General features: G+C 48.5%; 8 protein-coding genes and 2 non-coding genes across 10 annotated transcripts; 3 read left to right on the forward strand and 7 right to left on the reverse strand.

Annotated features, from left to right (window-relative positions):
- The first annotated feature begins 274 nt into the window (after positions 1 to 274).
- Positions 275 to 1,651, forward strand: L228DRAFT_102497 (hypothetical protein). The gene is made up of 5 exons (XM_018328867.1): positions 275 to 517; positions 584 to 842; positions 907 to 1,046; positions 1,108 to 1,164; positions 1,222 to 1,651. The coding sequence occupies exons 1-5, from the start codon at positions 370 to 372 to the stop codon at positions 1,449 to 1,451; spliced, it is 834 nt and encodes a 277-aa protein (XP_018190250.1). The 5' UTR covers positions 275 to 369; the 3' UTR covers positions 1,452 to 1,651.
- Positions 1,652 to 2,232, forward strand: L228DRAFT_102498 (hypothetical protein). The gene has a single exon (XM_018328868.1). The coding sequence runs from the start codon at positions 1,851 to 1,853 to the stop codon at positions 2,181 to 2,183; it is 333 nt and encodes a 110-aa protein (XP_018190251.1). The 5' UTR covers positions 1,652 to 1,850; the 3' UTR covers positions 2,184 to 2,232.
- Positions 2,233 to 2,391: 159 nt separating this feature from the next.
- L228DRAFT_t50 lies at positions 2,392 to 2,463 on the reverse strand. Its single transcript has one exon. It is a non-coding gene; the product is annotated as a tRNA-Arg (tRNA).
- A 1,012-nt stretch (positions 2,464 to 3,475) lies between these two features.
- Positions 3,476 to 3,572, reverse strand: L228DRAFT_t49. Its single transcript has one exon. It is a non-coding gene; the product is annotated as a tRNA-Asp (tRNA).
- Positions 3,573 to 4,113: 541 nt separating this feature from the next.
- L228DRAFT_228744 (initiation factor 2) lies at positions 4,114 to 7,878 on the reverse strand. The gene is made up of 3 exons (XM_018330478.1): positions 7,701 to 7,878; positions 4,626 to 7,530; positions 4,114 to 4,471 (listed from the first exon to the last, which is right to left on the reverse strand). The coding sequence occupies exons 1-3, from the start codon at positions 7,725 to 7,727 to the stop codon at positions 4,320 to 4,322; spliced, it is 3,084 nt and encodes a 1,027-aa protein (XP_018190252.1). The 5' UTR covers positions 7,728 to 7,878; the 3' UTR covers positions 4,114 to 4,319.
- Positions 7,879 to 8,093: 215 nt separating this feature from the next.
- On the reverse strand, positions 8,094 to 8,535 carry L228DRAFT_102541 (hypothetical protein). Its single transcript, XM_018328869.1, has one exon. It carries the CDS (start codon positions 8,410 to 8,412, stop codon positions 8,191 to 8,193), a length of 222 nt encoding a protein of 73 aa, XP_018190253.1. The 5' UTR covers positions 8,413 to 8,535; the 3' UTR covers positions 8,094 to 8,190.
- A 124-nt stretch (positions 8,536 to 8,659) lies between these two features.
- Positions 8,660 to 9,938, reverse strand: L228DRAFT_237601 (hypothetical protein; the record flags this gene model as incomplete). Its single annotated transcript, XM_018330950.1, has 2 exons — positions 8,660 to 9,249; positions 9,317 to 9,938. 2 exons carry the CDS (start codon positions 9,936 to 9,938, stop codon positions 8,660 to 8,662), a joined length of 1,212 nt encoding a protein of 403 aa, XP_018190254.1.
- Positions 9,939 to 11,443: 1,505 nt separating this feature from the next.
- On the reverse strand, positions 11,444 to 14,296 carry L228DRAFT_281745 (VHS domain-containing protein). Its single transcript, XM_018335911.1, has 8 exons — positions 14,090 to 14,296; positions 13,933 to 14,020; positions 13,794 to 13,869; positions 13,425 to 13,718; positions 13,085 to 13,357; positions 12,573 to 13,017; positions 11,957 to 12,516; positions 11,444 to 11,887 (listed from the first exon to the last, which is right to left on the reverse strand). The coding sequence occupies exons 1-8, from the start codon at positions 14,154 to 14,156 to the stop codon at positions 11,687 to 11,689; spliced, it is 2,004 nt and encodes a 667-aa protein (XP_018190255.1). The 5' UTR covers positions 14,157 to 14,296; the 3' UTR covers positions 11,444 to 11,686.
- A 121-nt stretch (positions 14,297 to 14,417) lies between these two features.
- On the forward strand, positions 14,418 to 16,136 carry L228DRAFT_219183 (DUF367-domain-containing protein). The gene is made up of 2 exons (XM_018330206.1): positions 14,418 to 14,803; positions 14,864 to 16,136. The coding sequence occupies exons 1-2, from the start codon at positions 14,562 to 14,564 to the stop codon at positions 15,957 to 15,959; spliced, it is 1,338 nt and encodes a 445-aa protein (XP_018190256.1). The 5' UTR covers positions 14,418 to 14,561; the 3' UTR covers positions 15,960 to 16,136.
- A 799-nt stretch (positions 16,137 to 16,935) lies between these two features.
- L228DRAFT_267012 (hypothetical protein) lies at positions 16,936 to 20,114 on the reverse strand (the record flags this gene model as incomplete). Its single annotated transcript, XM_018334939.1, has 3 exons — positions 16,936 to 19,112; positions 19,200 to 19,416; positions 19,557 to 20,114. The coding sequence occupies 3 exons, from the start codon at positions 20,112 to 20,114 to the stop codon at positions 16,936 to 16,938; spliced, it is 2,952 nt and encodes a 983-aa protein (XP_018190257.1).
- Between the last annotated feature and the right edge of the window lie 300 nt (positions 20,115 to 20,414).

Consider the following 20,414-nt stretch of genomic DNA (forward strand, 5'->3'; position numbering starts at 1 on the left):
TAATGTACCAAAATATCTCCGGTTTTATGCCCCAACATTCATTTTTCCATTTTTTCACAGCCACCAGTGCTGTCGTCACTTGCTTATACCACGACACAAGACTTCCCCGCCATCCGCTCCAGAGCCTGATTTCTCAAATACACACAATCGGTCAGCTCGCGACATTACCCGTCGCTAATTAAGCAGGAGAAAAATCTGCGGGAAACTGCTGGAGGGGTCCTATCCTGGAGGTTATATTTCGAAAGGAAAAGAAATTCAGTCACCACACTCCACGGCAATCCGGAAGGACACGGCGACGACAACTTCAACCTCAACTTCAACAATCTCCATCCACATCAACCATTATCATCATCATCATAATCCGCCAACATGTTCGGTCTCTCATACTGGGTTTTCCCGCTCGTCTCAGCGGGCATGTGGCTAGGCATGCTCCTGGCCATGTTGATTACATGGGAGGCTGAAGGACATCCTCATTATGCTTCGATGGAGTCGGGTCAACGCATTGCGTACATTTCAGGTGAGCAACAATCCCTTTGATGTGTTTGGTCTGGAAATTGAAAAAGAGACTAATACCTGTTTGTAGACATTGGCGCCCAAGGACTCAAGCCGCTTTTCATTACCGGATGTGTCATTACCACAGTCTTCCTAGATCTCTCCTTTGCGTCTGAAAGATGGCTGCGACACCGGGGTAGACTGGCGCGAAACGTTTCCATCTCTGAGAAGATTCTGTCGGGGCTCTCTATCGCCTTTGCCATTGCTGGTACCGCTGGCTTGATCTTGTTATCAATCTTCGACACCCTTCATCACCCTCGTATGCACGATGGTTTCTTGGTGCTCTTCATGTATGTCTCAATCCTTCCGTTTGAGCTTATTACAGTTTCATAATCTGACAATGGACGTGTTTAGTGGCGGCTATGTCATTTCTGCCATCTTCATCTGCGCCGAATACCAGCGCCTAGGCATCAAGTACCGCCAGTACCGAGTTCTCCGGTTTTCTTTCTGGATCAAGCTCACTTTCATCATCACTGAGATTGCCTTGGCTATTGGTGAGTTCTGTCCTGTTCTCTGGATCTATCAAGTGACAGTCAAGCTAATGATTATGAACAGCCTTTGGTGTGTGCGGTCACGAATCCAAGAGACAGGCTGCTGCTGTTCTCGAGTGGAGTAAGTCTTATGAAACCATCCTGCTATTGATCACCAGATGACTAATTGAATATCCAGTCATTGCTCTCATCTTCACCTTTTACGTCTTGACCTTTTTCATCGATCTTCTCCCGGCTGTGCGGACCAAGAACAAGGCTGTGCGAGAGGCCCAGCAAGAAATGGGCATCAACCCCGCTGCTCCGGCGCCACACGATGGCCAATTCTTTGAGCCTCCGTCTCACAACTCCCTAGACAGCCGTGCCGGTCTGACCAACGATGGTCGCCACTACCGTCAACCCAACTTTTAAAAAAAAAAATTCCCGCCTCATCTCCAAGGATCTTTTTTCCTTTGAACACATCTTTCTCTTCCCGTTCTACCAAACTAATACCATACACGTGGAGTTGATCGGATCATTATACTCTTTTTTTTTCTTTTCATTAGAACCGTTCTCAAAGAGTTTTTTCTCTGGTTTTTGCGCTAGCATCGCATTACAGCCGGCGCATTTGTTATGAATGACGAGACTGATCCAATGATGATACACTACAGGGTTTTATGGCGTTGGGGGCTATCCGCCTTGTCTTTTATCCCAATGTAATTTCATCAGCATGTAAAAGCTGGCATTGTACATTAGACTGTATATTAGTACATTTTTTTTTCGTCATCATACCTGAATTATTCTCTTGGTCATACCTGTAATTCGAGTAACATGTCTCGTGTCGTAGTCTCGGTTTGGGTTTATCTACCTATGTGTTATATCTATGTATATAGTTTGGCCCGTATCCATCCACTCGCGCAAGCGCATCGATCCTTCCCTATCGTCTTTGCTACAATCTCCCTTTCCTTCATAATACCATCCTTCATCCTTGCGACTATCGTGTTGTCTCCTCATTCATTTCCTTCCTCTCTTGTCCTTTCCTTCACTTTACCAATACTTCCGTTCCCTTGGATTTATCATTCTGTTTTATTTTATTTATTCATTTATAATTTATTTATCTTACCCTGTATTTTATTTTTTATTTTATGTTATTGTACGGAGTAGAAAAAAAAAAATTAAAAGAAGAGGGAAACACAAGGGAAAAAAACCGAGGGGAAAAAATGTATGCCAACATGCTAGGGGCGAGTACTCCGTAGGAGGGATTAAAGAGGCGGGTGATGAAGTAGAAGCAAAAAACTATGGGGAGGTTGGAGGTACAAACCCTCTGAGGGAAAGTACCTTAGAGATGGAGACCGAAAAGAAAAAAAAAGAACGACCTCGACGCGACTCGAACGCGCAATCTTCTGAGCCGAAATCAGATGCCTTACCATTAGGCCACGAGGCCCACTTGGAAGTGGATTAGATAAGATGCTTTGTAGATTGTATATATACCTTCTCTACCTTTAGGTATCTTCCAGTTACACATTACCTCTCTTGTTGCACTTTGCTTCACTTGTTGCACTTCTTCACTTTTCTACCGACAGAAGACAGACCGACAGAAGATAGCCTGACAGCGTTCAGCCGCCCGTTGCCGCGAGATGCGCCTCGGTGTGCCTTGGTGCAAGTAACTTTACAGTCCTTACTGTACTCCGAGGACTCTATAGCATGGCAACTTGGCAGCTTGCAACCAGGCAATTAGGCAACGTGGCGATATGGTGATAGCGACGGGGCCTACGAGTCCTCGGTCCTCGGTCCTCGGTCTGAGGGTATGGAACCATGTTCGTAGGATCCACGCGCGAGGGGCCAGACCAAGGGACGTTGGACCCTTGGACACAAGGACAGTTCCTCGGTCGTCTAATGTCTATGGTCTATTGTCTATTGACTATGTAACCTATAGGCTACAGTCTACAGCCTTGGATGTACAGCGTACTCTGTATATCAATGTGTAGAAGCAGGTAGGTATCTCATGTCTGGTAATTGGTTTATTTTGGATTCTGCATGTATCTACAGAGTACGGAGTACGGTCTACCTGACTGGATTTACTAGGTGTATAGGAAGTTATGGAATTGTAGGAAAGAGTATAATATACTTAGACCTATTAAAATTTTTCAAAAACCTTGAAAGGAAACCCCCAAAAAAAAAGAGGATGAATATGTAAACGAGGAAAGAAATAAAATAAAACAAACAAGTTCATTATATAATCAGAGAAGTACAAGATAAAATTCGTCAACGAATGTATACTTTTACCCGGAGAAAAGAATATCCAATAAAAAGACTTGATAAATAAAAGAAAAACTTGACACAAAATTAAAACCCCCCCCCCTTTTGAATTAAAAAATAAAATAAAAGAAAGATAGAGAAACAAAACAAGATTGTAATATTATATTGCAAAGGGAATCGAGGGACAAAAAAAAGAACTCTCCCTCGGGGAATCGAACCCCGGTCTCCCGCGCTTGCGATTCCGTATTAAGCGAAATTGACAAGCGGAAATCATAGCCACTAGACCAAGGAAGATGTATACGATCCGTTGGCGGATCGCCTTGTTGTGACCAACTGAGCTAACTGAGTTGTTGACTTCGGTAGGCTTAATGTGCTTTATATACCCGTTCTCTCACATCACCACCACTTATGATGTTGGATGTGTCTTTTATATACGGATACCTGCCGCTCACATCACCCCTTCTTCGCTGTTCGTAGCTCGGTGTTGTGCAACTTGCAACTTGCGCTCGTTGGATGTTGAATTGTTGATGGAGCCGGAGGCTGTGACTGATAGGATCAAAGCCGCGATAATCTACAATATAGATTTTAATTTGACATGGTGTGTTTGTGATTCGTATCATGGTGGATCAATAAAAACACAATACAAGAACATAGCACTCTCTTCAGCAGCAGTACGTACTAGAACGTTCAAAGCAAGCCAGACCAGCAAGCTGGGCATTTGGTAAGGTAGCGGAAAAAAAAAAACAAAAAAAGCAAAAACAGCCAAAAAACAAAAACAAAACAAAAACAAAAAAGAATCGGATTTGAGATTTTCATTCCATATTTCTAATGTACACCCTCGACGCCTTGAATATTAGGTAGGTAGCTAATAGTAATGCCTAATATAATACATCCAGTAGTGCATATCCAGTATTAATGGTATGCATTTTTACATGTATGCGTATTTACATGATATGTCAAACGGCTATATAAGAGAATGGGGAGAAAAGAAATGGATATACACTGATCATGAACTTTAATGCGGGATGCATTGGTGCTTCTTCACAAGTACCGCTTTTCAATCTTCTCTTCGTAGGCCTGGACGAGATCGCCGACTTGGAAGTCGTCCCAGTTTTCGAATCCCATGCCGCATTCGCTGCCCTTGCGCATCTCGGTGACGTCCTTTTTGACGTTTTTCAGAGACGCTAGTGATCCTGTTTGACGGTCGTTAGTATCGTACATATTGAACGGGATCAAATTAACATGAAAGAAGATGGGAAGGGACAATAAAGAGGCAAGAAGTAAGATGAATTGCGAAAAGTAAAGTAAAGTAAAGTAAAGTAAAGTAAAGTAAAGGGAATAACATACCATCAAAAATAACTTCCTTGTTCCTGAGAACACGAATCTTGGCGTTTCGCGCGACAACTCCGTTGCGGACTTTACATCCGGCAAAAGGCTTGGTGATTCTGCTCTTGACATTGATATCAAAGACCTGCGCCACCTCTGCTTCACCGAGCACACGCTGCGTGACGCTGGGAGCAAGGTGCTCAGACAAGATGCTTGTGATGTCGTCGACGAGACGGTAAATGATATTGTGATCGAGAATCTTGACACCGGCGGCTTCGGCCTTGCGCGAAATGTGGGGGTCAATGGGGAGATTGAACGAAACGACATGTCCCTTTGCGACGGCGGCGTGGTCAATGTCGAATTCGCTGACAGGACCAACGGCGGAGCGGAGAATGTGTGCGCGGACTTCTTGGTTGCCCAGAGCGGCGACGGAATTGATGACTGCTTCGACGGAGCCGCTGACGTCGCCTTTGACGATGAAGAAGACTTCTTTGATACCACCGCTACTGCTCGAGCGCGCAGCGGCGTCGAGCGCTGCCGCGGCATCACCATCTTGCACGCCGGAAGCGAGGAGTTTCTCACGCTCGCGCTTTTCTTGCTCGACTTTGCGCTGGTCGTTGATCACCTCCATGTCTTCGGCCATCTTAAGGCGTTCTTGTTTCTCAAGACGAAAGTCGATTACGCTTTTGGCCTTTTGTTCGTCGGGTGCTTGAAGAACCTCGTCGCCAGCCACGGGCTGCTCGCGCCATCCGTCGACTTCGACAGGAGTTCCTGGTCCGGCGGCCTGGACTTCCACACCCGCTTCATTGCGAAGCGAGCGAACACGGGCCCAGGTTTGACCGGCAACGATAATATCTCCGGCATGCAAGGTACCGCGGCGAACTAGAACAGTGGCAACACGGCCTGCCTTCTTGGTCGTGGCTTCGAGGACCCAACCTTCGACTTGGCCGTCGGTTTCGGCTCGCATGTCGAGGATTTCGGAGAGCGTGATGGCGGCTTCTTCGAGCTCCGGCATGCCCTGGCCTGTCTTGCCGCTGACGCACACAACTTGTGTGTCGCCGCCAAAGTCTTCAACTTCCACGCCGTGTCGGGCAAGATCTTGCTTGACGCGCTCAATGTGCGCGTCTTCCTTGTCAATCTTGTTGATGGCGACTATGATGGGCACGCCGGCGGATTTGGCGTGCTTGATGGCTTCAATAGTCTGGGGCTTGACGCTATCGTCGGCAGCGACAACCAGAATGACGATATCTGTGACGTTGGCGCCACGTTGGCGCATGCTGAGGAACGCAGCGTGGCCGGGAGTATCGAGGAAAGTGATGAGTTTACCGGACGGCATAGGGACGGAAAATGCGCCAATGTGTTGTGTGATGCCGCCGTGCTCAGAAGCCGCAACGGACGACTTGCGCAGCCAGTCCAGGAGGGTTGTTTTGCCATGATCGACGTGGCCCATGATTGTCACGACAGGAGGGCGCTGTGGGAGGAGAGACTTGTCCTCAGCCGGAGGTCGGGCTTGCAGGTCCTCTTCTTCTCCACGGTCGATAATAGGCTCATAGTTGTATTCCATGGCGATGAGACCCGCAGTTTCGGCATTGAGAATGTGATCGTGCTGTGTATCCTCGAAGCCAAGCTCTTGCATTTTCGACACAAACTCGGCGAGTCTAACTCTAAAAGCCTGTGCCAGGTTGCCCACAGTAATATATTCCGGCAGCATAATCGGTGTGGGTTCAGCTACGGCTTTTTGTGCCGCCTTATGGGCTTGCTTCTCCTTCTTCTTTTGCTTTTTGCGTTCACCTTTCGGAGCGTACTCTTCCTCTTCACCGACTTCATCCTGCCAGTCCTCTTCATTAACGATAAATTCGCGATTCTTCGACTTGCCCTTACCGCGGCGACGGTTGCTCTCCTCTTCGACCGCTGAAGACTTGGGCTTCGAGTCTTTTGCAAACTTTTCCGCGCGTCGGCGTTCCCGCTCCCGACGAGCTTCAACCTCCCTGCTCTCATAACCACGCAGTCCTTCGCGTACGGCGTTTCCTCTGGCTAGGGGCTCGTCGACTTCTGGCTGCTCCTCAATGTAAGAAGCACCCCCGATCCCTTCAGTCGCAAGGCCAGCATCTTCGCTCTTCTTTGTGAATCCCACAAACTTGCCACGTCGGCTTACCTTTTCTCTTTGGTGACGCTGAACCTCGAACTGCTCCAAGTGATCAAGAGCCAAAGCCCCAGAGGGGCGGCCTTTGTCTGTAGCTGCCGAAGAACGCCGATTGAGGTGCTTCCAATGGGAGCTAACATCATCTCCAACCGCTGAAGACCGATCGCGATCTTCGCCGATTCTGATCGGACGAGACTTCTTCTCCGACTGGAAACGGCCTCTTTGACCCTTAATATTCGTATCGCTATCCTGTTTGGAGTGATCCCTCTGGTACTTGTCGCCGCGCGACTGACGATCGCCACGCTTATTGTAAGGTTTCTTGTTTAGAAGCGCTTCTCGTTCTTGTTCCTCCTCTGGCGAAAGAGACGCGCCTTTTCTGTATGCACCTTTGCCGCTGAATGCGTGATGCTGCCCGGGGCGGTGTGGAGGACGTGCCGAGGATTGTGTCTGCTCCGATGCTTCATTCTGCTTGGCTATACGTTCTCGCAGAGCTTGTCGCTCACGCTCTTCTTCCGCAGACAGACCACTGCTGAACGAGTTTCCCCATCCACCCGACTGCTTATTTCCAAAGCCTCCCATACCTCCCCATCCTCCGGACTGTTCAGATGAGTCCTGTTGGCGGGCCGCCGAAGACGCAGACAAGTGTCTTCTCTGATTGTGCCATTGAGACGGAGTCGAGCGCGCGAAATATCCAGGCGTAGCGGTAGTCGCGTTTGCAGCAGAAGAGCCATTAGTTGAAATGCGATTCGCGCAGAATACGCATAGGTGCTGCCGGGTAGATTTCTAGAGAATACGTTATTTAATTTCCCTTGAGTTCTGAGTAAAGAAAAGAGTGCGTCGAGTGGAAGAATCAGATTCCTTTTCACGCTTCTGACAAGCATGCCAATTCACCACAGCCTTGGAAATAATGCCCAGGGGTTCGTGGTCAGAGAGAGAATTCTATGCCAACGTACCTGCCATAACGCTCTTTGCGCTTTCATGATGAATACCCACAACGCGGCTTACTGCTCCCCAGCAGGCAATTGACTAAGGCGGAGTATATTCCAGGCCCACTGAATCAAGCCATATATTTTCCAGCTAAGAGAGAGAAGCTGTAAATGTTGAACAGATGAATGTGTGCTCAGCGACACATAGTAAATCAATCTGCAGCTCAGGGAAAAAGCTTAGGGAAATATTGCAGGAATCGGAATCGGCGAATCGGACCCTGTAGTGGATAAATTGCGGACAGAATGGAATATACCGGTCAGACTCTACTCATCACTGCACGGACCAACACTCAGTACTCACTCAGAGATATCATATCAAGTGTAAACGATTTTGCAATTATGACGAGACTCGAAGCCAACCATCCTTATCAATGAATCATATACCCATCAAATGCTCAAATCCCGATTATTTTGTAACGAGCTGGTCTGATGAATGGCTAGAAGCGGGCAAAGGAAGTCAAATTACATGGCCAAAGTGTCGAGCCGCGGCACAGAATATATGCCAATAGAAGCCAGATATGAAGCAGATCGTGCAAGCCTCACAACGATTGCAAATAGACATACTGGAAGTTTGGTAGGCAGTGAAAAATAATACAGAAACATGCATGAACATCACGTGAAAATTTATCAATCCTTGGCATATCATCCCGAGACAGGCACGGCGGTGTAAGCAGAACATTAATGATAAATGGTCCTAACAATGAACAGCCAAGCATGTTGATGCATAGCGCTATACAAACAAATTAAGTGTAGCAGAGACAATAGATCATCCCAAGGCGCCCTCGATTTCGTCAGGTATCGAAATCAGTTTAGCAAAAGTCAAGCCAGATTCAAATCAGTTCCGAAACGCCAAAACTCTTAATCACATGCACATCGTCAGCCAAAGAAGTAACCGTTATGGAGCAAGAGTGCAGCTGGCCTTGGTATCATTTCTTCGTCAAAATATTGACCCTGGCATAGAGCTCGCTCGGGTCAGTAAACACATGCCACACATCCCGAGGGACATGCTTGAAAGCCTCTTCAAATCTCTTATCCTCATTCTTGTCTGTCTCGTTCATTTCAAAAATGTCAGTCACTTTGCGGATGAAAATAGCCCGGATCCAGTGAGGATATTTCCGGTACACTTCCGCGTACGCTTCGGGGTCGCTCTGCGTCGAATCACCCAGACAGATGAATTTCCGGTTCGGCAGCCAAGAGTGGATCTTCTCCATACGGTCGACTTTATACGCTTGCGTTCCCTGAGTGAGGGATGCGAGGAATCCTGCGAGGTCCATCCATGATGCGTCGCGCAGAATAATGGTGCCATCGGGATAGTACTCCCGACGGAAACTGTGCAGGAAAGGATACAAGTTGTAGGGAGATGCGGAAAGATAGAACCATGATGGGTTCAAAAGTTGGTTGATGTGGGAATAGAGCTCAGGCATACCCGCAATAGGCTCAGGCGGGAGGGCAAATGTAGTACGAAGAATGCCAATAGGGCTTGGAGTCAGTGTGACTTTGATGCTATCGTCAATGTCTATTTATGAAAAACCATTAGTGATAAATTTTTAAACGTATAAAAAGTAATGAGTTCAAAGACCGACCTGATATGAAGCCCCATCCTTCAGGCTCTGCAAAGTGCGTGGTCATGCTCACATGATGCGCTTCTTCGCCGTCAATCACAGCGATGTGCTTTGCGCGATTGTCAGGATGAGGATCGCCGCCTAGGCTGATGCTATTGTTGCTGACGCCATTACGTCCACTCGGTCCCAACTTGGCAACGGAGCCGTTGTGCAACAGAATGTTTACGGTGCGCGCCGGCAAGATGGTATCGAACATGGGCTGAACACGTTTGCGAATAAGGGCTTCTACGGCCGCTTCGTCCTCGCCTGGCTCGCCCAGGCGCACCTTCTCCGCAACATCTGCGACGAACTTGCTGAACCATTTGCCGCTGTTTCGGCGAAAGTAGGCGACGATAAATTCTGCTTGAAATGGCTGGCGGCGCAGATTGATTGCACTGACGGGCCGATATGCAGTGTTGTCCAACAACCAGACCGTATCCTCGGCGGTGACCGGCCGCGCAAACGGGTTGTAAGAGCCCAGATAAGAGCTCGCAGAGTCAAGAAATGGGGCCTGCATGCGGGAAGGCATCGCGGGAAGCTCGTGCTCAACCTTGGGAAAGTCACCCGTTTTGCGGGTTTGGCGTTCTTGCGGAGTCTCCTCCATCTTTTGTCGCATACGATCCACGTCTGAATTTATAGGCTCCATCGCGGCTAACGATATGAAATGATATTTCAAACGCGCGTGTCAAATGATATAGCTAAGGCTGAACAAAGATAAAGAGAATATATTGTATCGGAGAGACAGTGAGAAGGACGTGTGATCTCGAAAGAAAGTGTATCAAGCGCGGAAATCTGTAGGCCGACGCGCAGAGCACGATTTTCACTTAACGGATCAAAATATAGAGGTATCAGTTAAGGACAGGATACTGATAGAGGAGTTAAATCAAAATATAAGAACACATGAACCAAAGAATACTGAATAATGAGATCATCAGGAGTCGGGTGGACGAGCGGACTCTCAAATAGGTTGCCAATAATTTGCCCATGGGGGTGGCGGGCGACAGACCCCTCGGTCATGCTGATCGACGGTCTGAGATCAGCGATTCATCTCTTGAGATGGGGAAGTTAGTTCAGTAGAGACATGCGAAACCAAGCCTTCCTCGACCAAACAGATTTCATAGGGGCAGACTTAGCGGAAAGTCCGCCGAGACTGCGGACGCCAACATCAGAAACGCCATGTTAGCCACCAGCGGAACATTTGATATCAAAGAGTCAAGAGCATGGGACCGAAAAAGGAATGCGAGACCCTGTCGCTTCAGCCATGGGATGGGTCAGGCTCCCCACCTGGACAGGGACAGCCCCCCTCGTGCCGACCAGTCATTAGTTATTGTCAGCATTGAACCCAGTTGTGCAGCTGTCAAATCCAACATTAGCGCGTTGATTATCGCAATTGAAACTGATGTTCGAACAAAAAGACCAGAGGGGACTGCGCTCGAAGACACCCAGAAATATTGCAAAATTGTCATTAATCTGTCGTATCGTTCGAGCCTTGCAAATGAATAGGTGCGCAGGACAGATACTGAGTTGGACTTATGATGCTAAGCTATAGCGTTAGTCAAGATAGCATAGATAGCTGTCTGATTCCTGCGCCTAAGGCGGAACAAGTATAGCTGAAGCTCGAGAGCTAAAAGTCCAACCTCGTCCTTAAAAGAAGGCGGCAGCTAAAACGCCGCTGGACCACGGTCCAAGTCAGCGCTACCCCCAAAATCATAGGGCTTTCATGAAAGTACTCCGCAGTATTTGATCAAGCTATTGTAGATTCATAGTCAGCAATATGTTCAAAAAAAAAAAGATAGAAAAGCTAAGACCTCAGCTGCAACTCTAGCGGCACATAGCCAGAACCTTGTTTAGCATCGAGGCTATGGGTGTCTGTGCAGACATCCCCAGTCAGCCATGGGGTTGGAGATGTCTGGGCCCTTGGTCGCCCCTGTCATCACCATGTAAGCTGAAAAGAACACCGCCCAATTTTTCTATCTTCGTACGAGAGTGTGGATATATTCACAAATTGAAGCGCATCACTTCACCTGAGTCAGGAAACCACGAAGTGTTAAGAGAAAGCGAAATTCATATGTGAAGACAAGAGGATTCTTATTTTTAGAAAGTTCTGTTGACATCCTACGAACAGAAATGATTAATTAAACACCCACCCATGATCATTCGGTGGGGGCGTAGTTTGCGCACAAACCCCTGCTACGAATGCGGAATTAGTGCTGCCATGAAAAAGGGGAAATGCTTAATTTACATCTTCAACTACAAAACTACTAATGAAGAATGATATGCAACAGGTGCAGATGAGGAGAAATTCTCTAACGCAAAATAAGCCCGCAAAAAGTGTAGTTTAGCACGGGTATCTCAGGCTACACCCAACGATGGGATTTCTCCTTGCTCTTCGCGAAACTCAATTCCTTCCCGATACGACGCTTTCCACCGTAGCTTGACCGTATTGCCCTTGCCCCGTTCTACACCATTCAGATGGATGGATTGAGTAATCCCGTTGCGCTGATGTGGCTGCATTGACCGTCCGGACTGGGGTTCCAGCTTGAGCGAGTAGCCCTATTGTCAAAGATTAGCATTAACTCGAAAAGCCAAGTAGCTGGACAGAAGATATCGATGCACACTCACCCTTGTGACAGCAACTTGGAAAGTGAGATCGGAAAGTGCCTGAGCAGAATTGTTGGAGAACCTAGCAAGAATTTCCAACGTTGGATTTTGTCCAGCTGGTCGAGAAACGGCTAGCACAACTTGAAGGCCCGAGTTGAGCACCAGGACCTCCTTCGTTTCAGGCTGATCGGGCAGAGCTGACGAGAAGGTCCATTCGTCATCAGCGGCTGCCGAGGTGGGCTGTACAGGCGCCGGAGCGGCAGGCTGGCCAAACCCGAACCCTGAAGGTGTAGCAGATGTGTGCTGTTGGAACTGGAAGGGCGAGTCCTGTCGCTGAGAAGAGGAGGTGAGGCTTGCGAATGGGTCAGCAGCAGCTCGCGGCTGAGGTGCGGGTGGCTGCTGGGACAGAGCAGGCGGAGGGGTGGCGGTTTGCGAGCTCGATCCTAGGCTAGATAACGCTGCAAATGCATCATAGTTGGGTTTTGTTGCTTGCGGCGGTGGTGGGGGCGGTGGAGAAAGGGTTGGTGTCAAAGCTTGAAGAGGAGTTTGCTGGGGGGATGCAAATGTGGGCAATGTAGAACCTTTAAAACGTTAATAAAGATTTTAATCAAATGAGATGTGATTAGACAACACTTACTTGGGGCTCCACCCAGGCCAAGAGAGATGCCACCTCCTTGACCATAGCTGCTGTCCTGAAAGGAGAGACCAAGCAAGTCATCCTCAAGACCCCCGGCTTTGGGAGCATCTGTCGATACAGGAGCAGAACTGCCAGATGTAGAGGCGAAAGGTACGGGAGCAGGAGCGGGAGCGGGAGCGGGAGCAGGCTCGGGCCCTCCGAGATCGATCAAAGAGAGCTCGTTTTCTGCGTTTTTGCTGACTCCAGTCGTGGTTCCCAATGTTCCTTTGGGTATCTTGGAAGCGCCAGAGAGATCGCCCTTTTTGATCAGCTTGTAGCGCTCAATGGTTCTGTGTATGCTGTCGTTAATCTCCAAGAGCTTGGCCACGGCTTCTGTGTCGTCTGATTCCTCTTCGCACATCTTTTGAATCTTGGGTTGTGCGCTTGAGAGCGCAGTCGAAAGCTCCTGCAACGAACGATAAGTTAAACCTTGTCAATGGATAAAAGAATCAAAGTGACGCCACAAAAAATACCTCAAAGACATCGCCTTCCCGGATAGCATCACCCTCTCGATACTGCTGCAGCATATCTTCCAGCAGCCTTGCTTTTTCCTGAATCTTGCCCACTTCTTCCGCAGCTTTTGCCCGATAATCAGTCTTATTCCGTGTATCATATCCTGCCATGACTTTCATGAGCTTGTTAGCCTCCTGGAGGTCCGCAGGTGTGCCTCTTCTGATCAACTCCTGGAGCTTGGCGGACTGAGCTGCTCGTTCTTCCTCTTCCATCTCCTCGGCAGACCGAAGATTCTATCGTGACAGATTATATCAGCATAGTCCATATCACGACCGTATAGTTCGTTCGGTAAGCACATACATCGCTAGGATTGAGCACTGCAGCATCTTCCTTTCGTACTTCTGGGAACATGTACCCCTTGTAGCTCAACAACCGATGCATGTCCCTGATGAAGCCGAGATCCTCCTTGTAGCGTGAGGTCTGACATATTGTCTGACGCCATTCCTCAATGGCCTCCAGAATCCGCAGCTGGACCTTGGTAGGGCGCATGGGTGGGCGCTCCGGGAAGCGACGGACGAGCTCATTGAGAAACTCTTTTGTGCTGATCTGAAGGTGGAACGGGTAGCCGCAGTTTTTGACGCAGATATCGAGAAGCTGTCGGTGGTACAGTACATTTAGTAAATGCGCAGAAGCTCTCTAGACGGGGAAATGTCACGTTGATGCACGCACCGTCAGCGCAAGCAATGACACATTGGGGTTGCGGTGATTGATGAAATGAACAATTGCTACAGCAGCTTCTCGAGGACTGGGAAATATGGGTCAACGATTCCGTATGAGAGATCAAACGGCCGTGGGCACAGAAGCTTACGCATTGCCCTTCTTGGAATTAATAAGGTCGGCAATCTCAAGGTCCAGGGCCAGGTTCGGCTCATAGTTCTGAGGATCGCAGGCATTCTCTAGACGGCTTTGATTAGAACATATTCAGAAGAGTCGGATTCCGTAAGAAAAGAAGCATAATAACGTACGAATGAAGCGCTGCAAGACAGAGGGAGAAGGGTCGCCGAGACCGCCGAGGCGGTCCCTGGCGGCCATTCGCGCCGATGTGGCCTCCACGGTGGTGGTTTGAGAGGGTCAACAGATGGAAGAAAAGGAGACGAAGCTCCAGATTCAATAGTATATACTATTGAAGCTTGTATTGACTATGGCGAGTGTGTTGTTTGGTGTCGGAGGAGTTGAAGTGGGGGAAAAGGGTCGGTGGAGTGCCTGCCTGCTTGGCGATGATGTTGATGATCTAAACCCCCCAAAAGTCGCTCCGCTTTCATCGATTATCAACTCTATCAACCGCCGATACTCCGTGTACCAAAAACAATTCTCCATATTATCTCAACTCCCAAATTCTAGAGGAACCACTCCATCAAGTCAAATTCATTAAAATTTAAATCTATACCAAAGGAAAACAATTATCGAAATTGACTCATCTGCTCCTCACAACTTAGAATGGTCCGCCACAAGAAAGACAATTTCTCATCGCGGGGCAAAAAGTTCTCGAGCGGTCCTCGACGAGGCCCTCCCCGCGAAGGCGGCGATGGTTCTTCCTCCGATGGGAGACCTCCTTACAAAGCAGCCTGCTGGGATCTCGGACACTGCGACCCAAAACGATGTTCTGGCAAACGGTTAATGCGTCTGGGTTTAATGCGAGATTTGCACGTGGGACAAAAATACGCAGGCGTTGTCGTCTCGTACGTTATTGCGCTTCTCTTCCAGATCCATTCAATGCTAACATATATTCTCTTCCCCAGACCTAACGCCAAGAAAATCGTCTCCCCAGCAGATAAGGAAATTCTCGAAGCGTATGGTGCGGCCGTGGTAGAATGCTCCTGGGCTCGACTCAAAGAAGTGCCGTTCAACCGCATTGGAGGCAAATGCGAACGTCTCCTGCCCTACCTCGTTGCCGCAAACACCGTCAATTACGGACGCCCATGGCGACTCAACTGCGTCGAAGCGCTCGCCGCATGTTACTACATCTGCGGGCACCCAGACTGGGCAGAGTCTATCCTATCGCATTTCTCATACGGTGAAGCCTTTCTCGAGATCAACGGGTCATTACTGAAGCGCTATGCCGCATGCGAGACAGAAGAGGACGTCAAGAAGGCAGAGGAAGTCTGGCTGGACAAGATTGAGCGCGAATACGCCGAGAACCGCGAAGAAGCACAAGACGACGATATCTGGAAGACGGGAAACACCAATCGCCGAGTCATTGCAGATGACGATGACGACGAGTCCGGATCCGGATCCGGTTCTGAAGACGACGAGGACAATGAAGGGCCAAAACAAACGCGCACTCTCGACCTTCCACCCACCGACGACGAAGAAGACGAAGACGACGAGGCAGAAATGGCTGCCCTTCGACAAAAAGTCCTCAATTCAAAGGCATTTGGCGGTGGATCAGGCTCAGCGTCCCAATCGAATACCAACGCGCCATCATCATCTGCCCAAAAGCAACCAAATGACTACAGCGGGACAGGCGTCGGCGCAAAACACGACAAAGCCCCACAGTCTTCTAACGATAGCAAAGGACGTGTCCTCGTAGGCGACGAGTCCACCGGTGGTCCCTACGTTGTCGACTATTCCAAGGGACGCTCAACGCATATTCCTCGCGGTCCCGGCGCGGAAGCTACGAATTTCCAACCTGATTCGGACAACGAGGGTAATTATTCCAGTACAGACGACGAGGAAGACCAGGATGACGAAGATGATGAATTTGATCGTATCATCGACGCCACGCCCGTGACGGACAGGTCGGGTATTCAAGCCAAGCAGCGTGCTCGAGAGAGGGACAGCCAGATTAGTGCAGTCTTTTCGAGAACGTCCCTTTCTGCGCCGAAACGGTGGTGATTTGTGTCTGTTCCTTTTCTTTCCCTCTTTTTTCCCCTGCCATATTCTCTCTCTTTCATTTCATTTCTATTTTTTTTTAAATGCCATATATCATTCAAAAGTGTTGAGAGACGCAAGAGGCAACATGTAAAAACCATGTTTCGCGATATAAGTACCCTGGCGTTAGGATATCCAAAGACAGAAACCAATGAAAACAGTGACATAAATCACATCATTTTACCATCATTCTGCTATATATAAGTGCATTTGTGATTATCAGATCTGCATTTTCACAGACAAATGAGCAAAGCCATCACAAGTATCACGAGGGCTGAGATAAAAATACACAAACATCAAGTGAGATGAGTAAGAATATTTGAATTGAAGCAAACTAAAGCTATTGTGATTGATTGATTGATGGTTTCACTGATAAATCCTCAGGACAGAGAGGACTGTGAAAACTGCGATATTGAGCGACGTATGGTTCGTTAAGATTGGTAGCATCATGACCTGAGAAAAGTCATGACAAGTGAAATGTACAAACCATGTGAGTTATCGCTGTAACAGAAAAAGAAAATAAGCAAAGTGAAGCAAAGAGTAGAATCAACAAAGGAAACAAGGAGAAAAAGAGGTGGAAACAGAAGTAACGTCCACGTCAACCACGTCTGCAACGACGACCATCTGTGATTGCAAATCACTATGATATTGTGCATCGTAACCCTTGTGGCCGGCACAGGAGTAGATACATGCTGTAGATCGAAGCTACCAGGCTTGATAAATCCAGCAGTGAGAGCACCCGATAGTGTTGACTTTAAGTCGAATCTTTGCTTCGAGAGATTGTTTGGATTGGATTGGTGCGAACAGGTCCACGCGAACAGTGGATGCTTGGCGTTGACAAATAGACCCTTAAAATGTTTCTTTTTTTTTTTTTTTTCAATTTTTTTTTCAAATGACCACATCAAACGGGGTTGTGAGGGCATCTGATCTTCTTCCGTCTCTAGAAGAAGCCCAACTTAGTTCCATCACCAGTCTCGCCAACCACGCCACCGACAACAGCTTCCCCAACGGCATGTGTGTTTCCTTGATGAGTGCGAGATCGCCGCTCTTTGCGGGCACTGAGTGACTCCACGGTAGGTGACTCTTCGTCATACATCTGGCCCGCATAAGCATCTGGATAATTGGCAGTAATGCGAGTGTCTTCCATGGGCCGAGGCTGAGGGGTTTCAAGGGGGAAAAGTTCAAATGTTTGACCATTAGACAAAGTCACAGTCCGCTTGCCATTCTCATCAATCTTGATATCCTCGGCGCGGATGCTAGAACGGTTGGGCCCGGGGAAGCGCCGAGTGCGAGGGCTGACGGGGGAGAAAGGATCCTCGGCCGCAGTGCCAATGACAGCTGCAGGAGACGAGAAAGCGCCGGCGGAATATGCACTGTTAGTAGCATTTTTACCGAATTGATGGTTTCCCGAAGAGAGGTCCTTTCCAGAAGTTTTCTCTGCGGCTTCCGGCTTTGATGTGAACAATCCTGGACGAAATGGGACTTGAAAGTTCGAAGTTCGCTCGTTATTGGACTGTTCAAGAAGGCTAGCACCACGGCTGCCAAACGGGTAAACAACATCAGGCTCAATGACTGGCATGCTTTGCTGAGCTCCGTAAATGGCATGCCTGCGACTGGTGCGGGTTGAATTTGCCCGCTGAGGAGCGCTGTGCATTACCAGAGTCGGGCTGGCAGGCGAGAACGAGACTGGTCGAGCCACGTGCGTGCGTGAGGATGAAATATGTGCCTCGAATTCAGCTTGCTGTGGCGCCATGCTAGGCACTTGTGTCTGGGAAGTAGTGTTACGAGTGGAACCAGCGCGAAACAAGGTATTCTCAGCAGGCGTATTTGTCAGGTCATCGAAATTAACAAGTGGCTTCAGCGGCCTTTGTCTCACTGATTCACCTTGCTGTTTCGGCTTAGTGAGGGTCCGTGAACGCCGGCGACCCTCGACTGGAACAGCGACCTGTGTTTCGAGAAGAGTAGGATATGACAACCGCCTGTATTCAACAGAGGTACGAGGGGGGAAGCTGTCATTCAGTGCATGAGGTTTCTGTTTTAGCTGCTCGGAAGTCCCCAAGGGAGCTTCCATTGCACCAAGTGCGGGCAGTGCATAAGACCCAGTCTTCTGTTTGGCTTCTTCACTCTTCTTTTCGAAAGTCTTCAAGGTATTGGCGGCGGCTTCTTGATTCTGCAAAGCACACTTCGCCGCAGCAAGCTCCTTTTCGAGCCCTGTCACTTTAAGATTGGCGGCTTGAATTTCATCTCTCAGACTATTCGTGTCAAGCTCACGTTCAGTGACCTTCTGCTTGAGAATATCATTTTCCTGCACTAGCTCTTGAAGCTTGGTATCTGTTTGCGGTGCTGGAAGCAGCACCCCTCCGCTTAACTCTGTGCTTAGGGAATTCGCTGCGGTTTCCAAATCAATCAAGTCTTCAGCCAAGGTGCTTGTTTGACGGCGAAGGTGAGATTGGGCTTCCTCAAGTTGTTCCTTAAGCTTTGAGACCTCTTGCTTAAGGTTCGAGACCTCTTGCTCAAGCCTCTTAATTTCAATACGGTGGAGACTCTCATTTGTGTCCGCGTTCGCTCTTGTCAAGTTTAGAAGTTCAAACCCATTCTGGAGAACCTGATTGGCCTCTTTAACTTTCTTCACGAGATGCTGGTTTTTGATCTCCAACGCGGCAACACGGTCAGCATATTTGTAACCGTCTTGTACTAGACCGGCAATACGCTGCTCAAGATCTTCGTTCTCGAGCTTAATACTTTTCACTTCGGTAGAAAGCTTGGTTTGAAGAGAGTCCACCTGCTCTTCCATGGTCTCCTCACGCTTCTTGGCCTGCCATAACTCAACTGCCTGTGCCTCGGAAGTCTTTCGAAGCTTAATATAGGCTTCAGCCAGGTTCTCAGGGAGAGGTGGCGGCGTCCGCACTCGATTAAGCTGCGGCAACTGAGCTTCAGCAATCTCACGCTTGGAGTTAGGAGGGGAGGGCTGCTCGGAAGATTGCTTGTCGAATGACCGACGAAGATCGAGGCCTGGACGTTGAGGGTTGCCGGTGTCAGGAGATGTTGGGGTTGAAGAAGGTTTATTCTTGTCCTTCGTTGCAGACTTCTGCTTTTTACGAATGCTATTACGCCGGACTGTGGGAGTCAGTCTCGCGTCAACTTCACTTGGGGGAACTTCAAATCAAAGAAGGAGGCAGGTAAACAAGGGAATATAACACTTACCAGTGCGAGACTGCCAGCTTAGGAACTGCGATGCAAATCCCATTCCGAAGAAGAATTTGGTTAGCAAGCTATCAGAGTGTTGTTGTTGTGGTTGTGTCTGAAGTTTGCAGCTGTATCGGATGTTGTGAGAGAGAAGAAGGATGATGGAGGATAAATCATCCAAGCTTCGCTCGTCAGGGTGTGGGTGACAAAAGAGGTACCGAGCCAAGTATTTGAGCTGCATTTCAGGTCAGCACAATAGTCTCCATGACGATGCAGTTGGCTTTGTTTATTTCATTCACGAAGAAAATAAATCAATACAGCCCACAATTACAGCAACATATCATCATTGCAGTCTACATCAAAGAGTAGCCTTACCTCCTGTTCAGACCACATAGCATCCTCACAACCGGTAGTTATATTATCTTGCCAACTTGTATTCTCTTCGGTATAGTTTTCGGCGCTCTTCAAACTTTCCTCAAGTAGCTCTATGCGTTGCTCCTCCATACTCCAGTGATCATCCCGCGAATTCTCAAATGCACTGCCCTCAAAAGGTGACACCAGCGCCTCAAAGACCCCTAGCCCGACCACTTCTCTTCGTGAATAAGCAGGCAGCGTGCAGTCAGACTTCGAAAACTCTTCGTGATCTGGAACGCCCTGCTTTTCTAGTGGCATAGACCCCGCCAATTCCACGGGCGGACCATTGGCTTGGATAGGTAACTTCGTAAATGCTTCCTCCAATGCTGACAAGCGCTTCTGCGAATGTTCTTCGTGCCTCATTAACATCTCGAGCTCCGGAGCTAAATTCGTTTCCCCATGAAGTTTCTGGCCAGCTAATGTACACTCACGCTCATCCTTCGCCAGATGGCATTGAGACTGGAGCGACATCTGCGAAGGTAAATACTGTGGCTGGGGACGGCGTCTCTTCCTCGACATTGTTCTCCCCATATGCTGACCATGACTGTCCTCGCCGAGGCTTGATATTGGGACTAAGCCCCCTGTTCGTAAATCATCACTCGGAACGCGAGATCGCTTCCTGAAAGACAAAGACAAAGGAGCCATGATAGGAATGCGTGGAGATTAACAAGAGCATTGTAGGCAACGAGGGCACAGATTTAATGCAGTATACGACCTCCAAAATAGCAACGTAGCAATGACTAAGGACATGAGCAAAATAGTCTATAAATCGAAATGGCAACAATATGTCATCAATGCAGCCGAATATATGTTCAGGAA

The sequence above is a fragment of the Xylona heveae genome (assembly GCF_001619985.1).
Source record: "Xylona heveae TC161 unplaced genomic scaffold L228scaffold_3, whole genome shotgun sequence".
NCBI lineage: Eukaryota > Fungi > Ascomycota > Xylonomycetes > Xylonales > Xylonaceae > Xylona > Xylona heveae.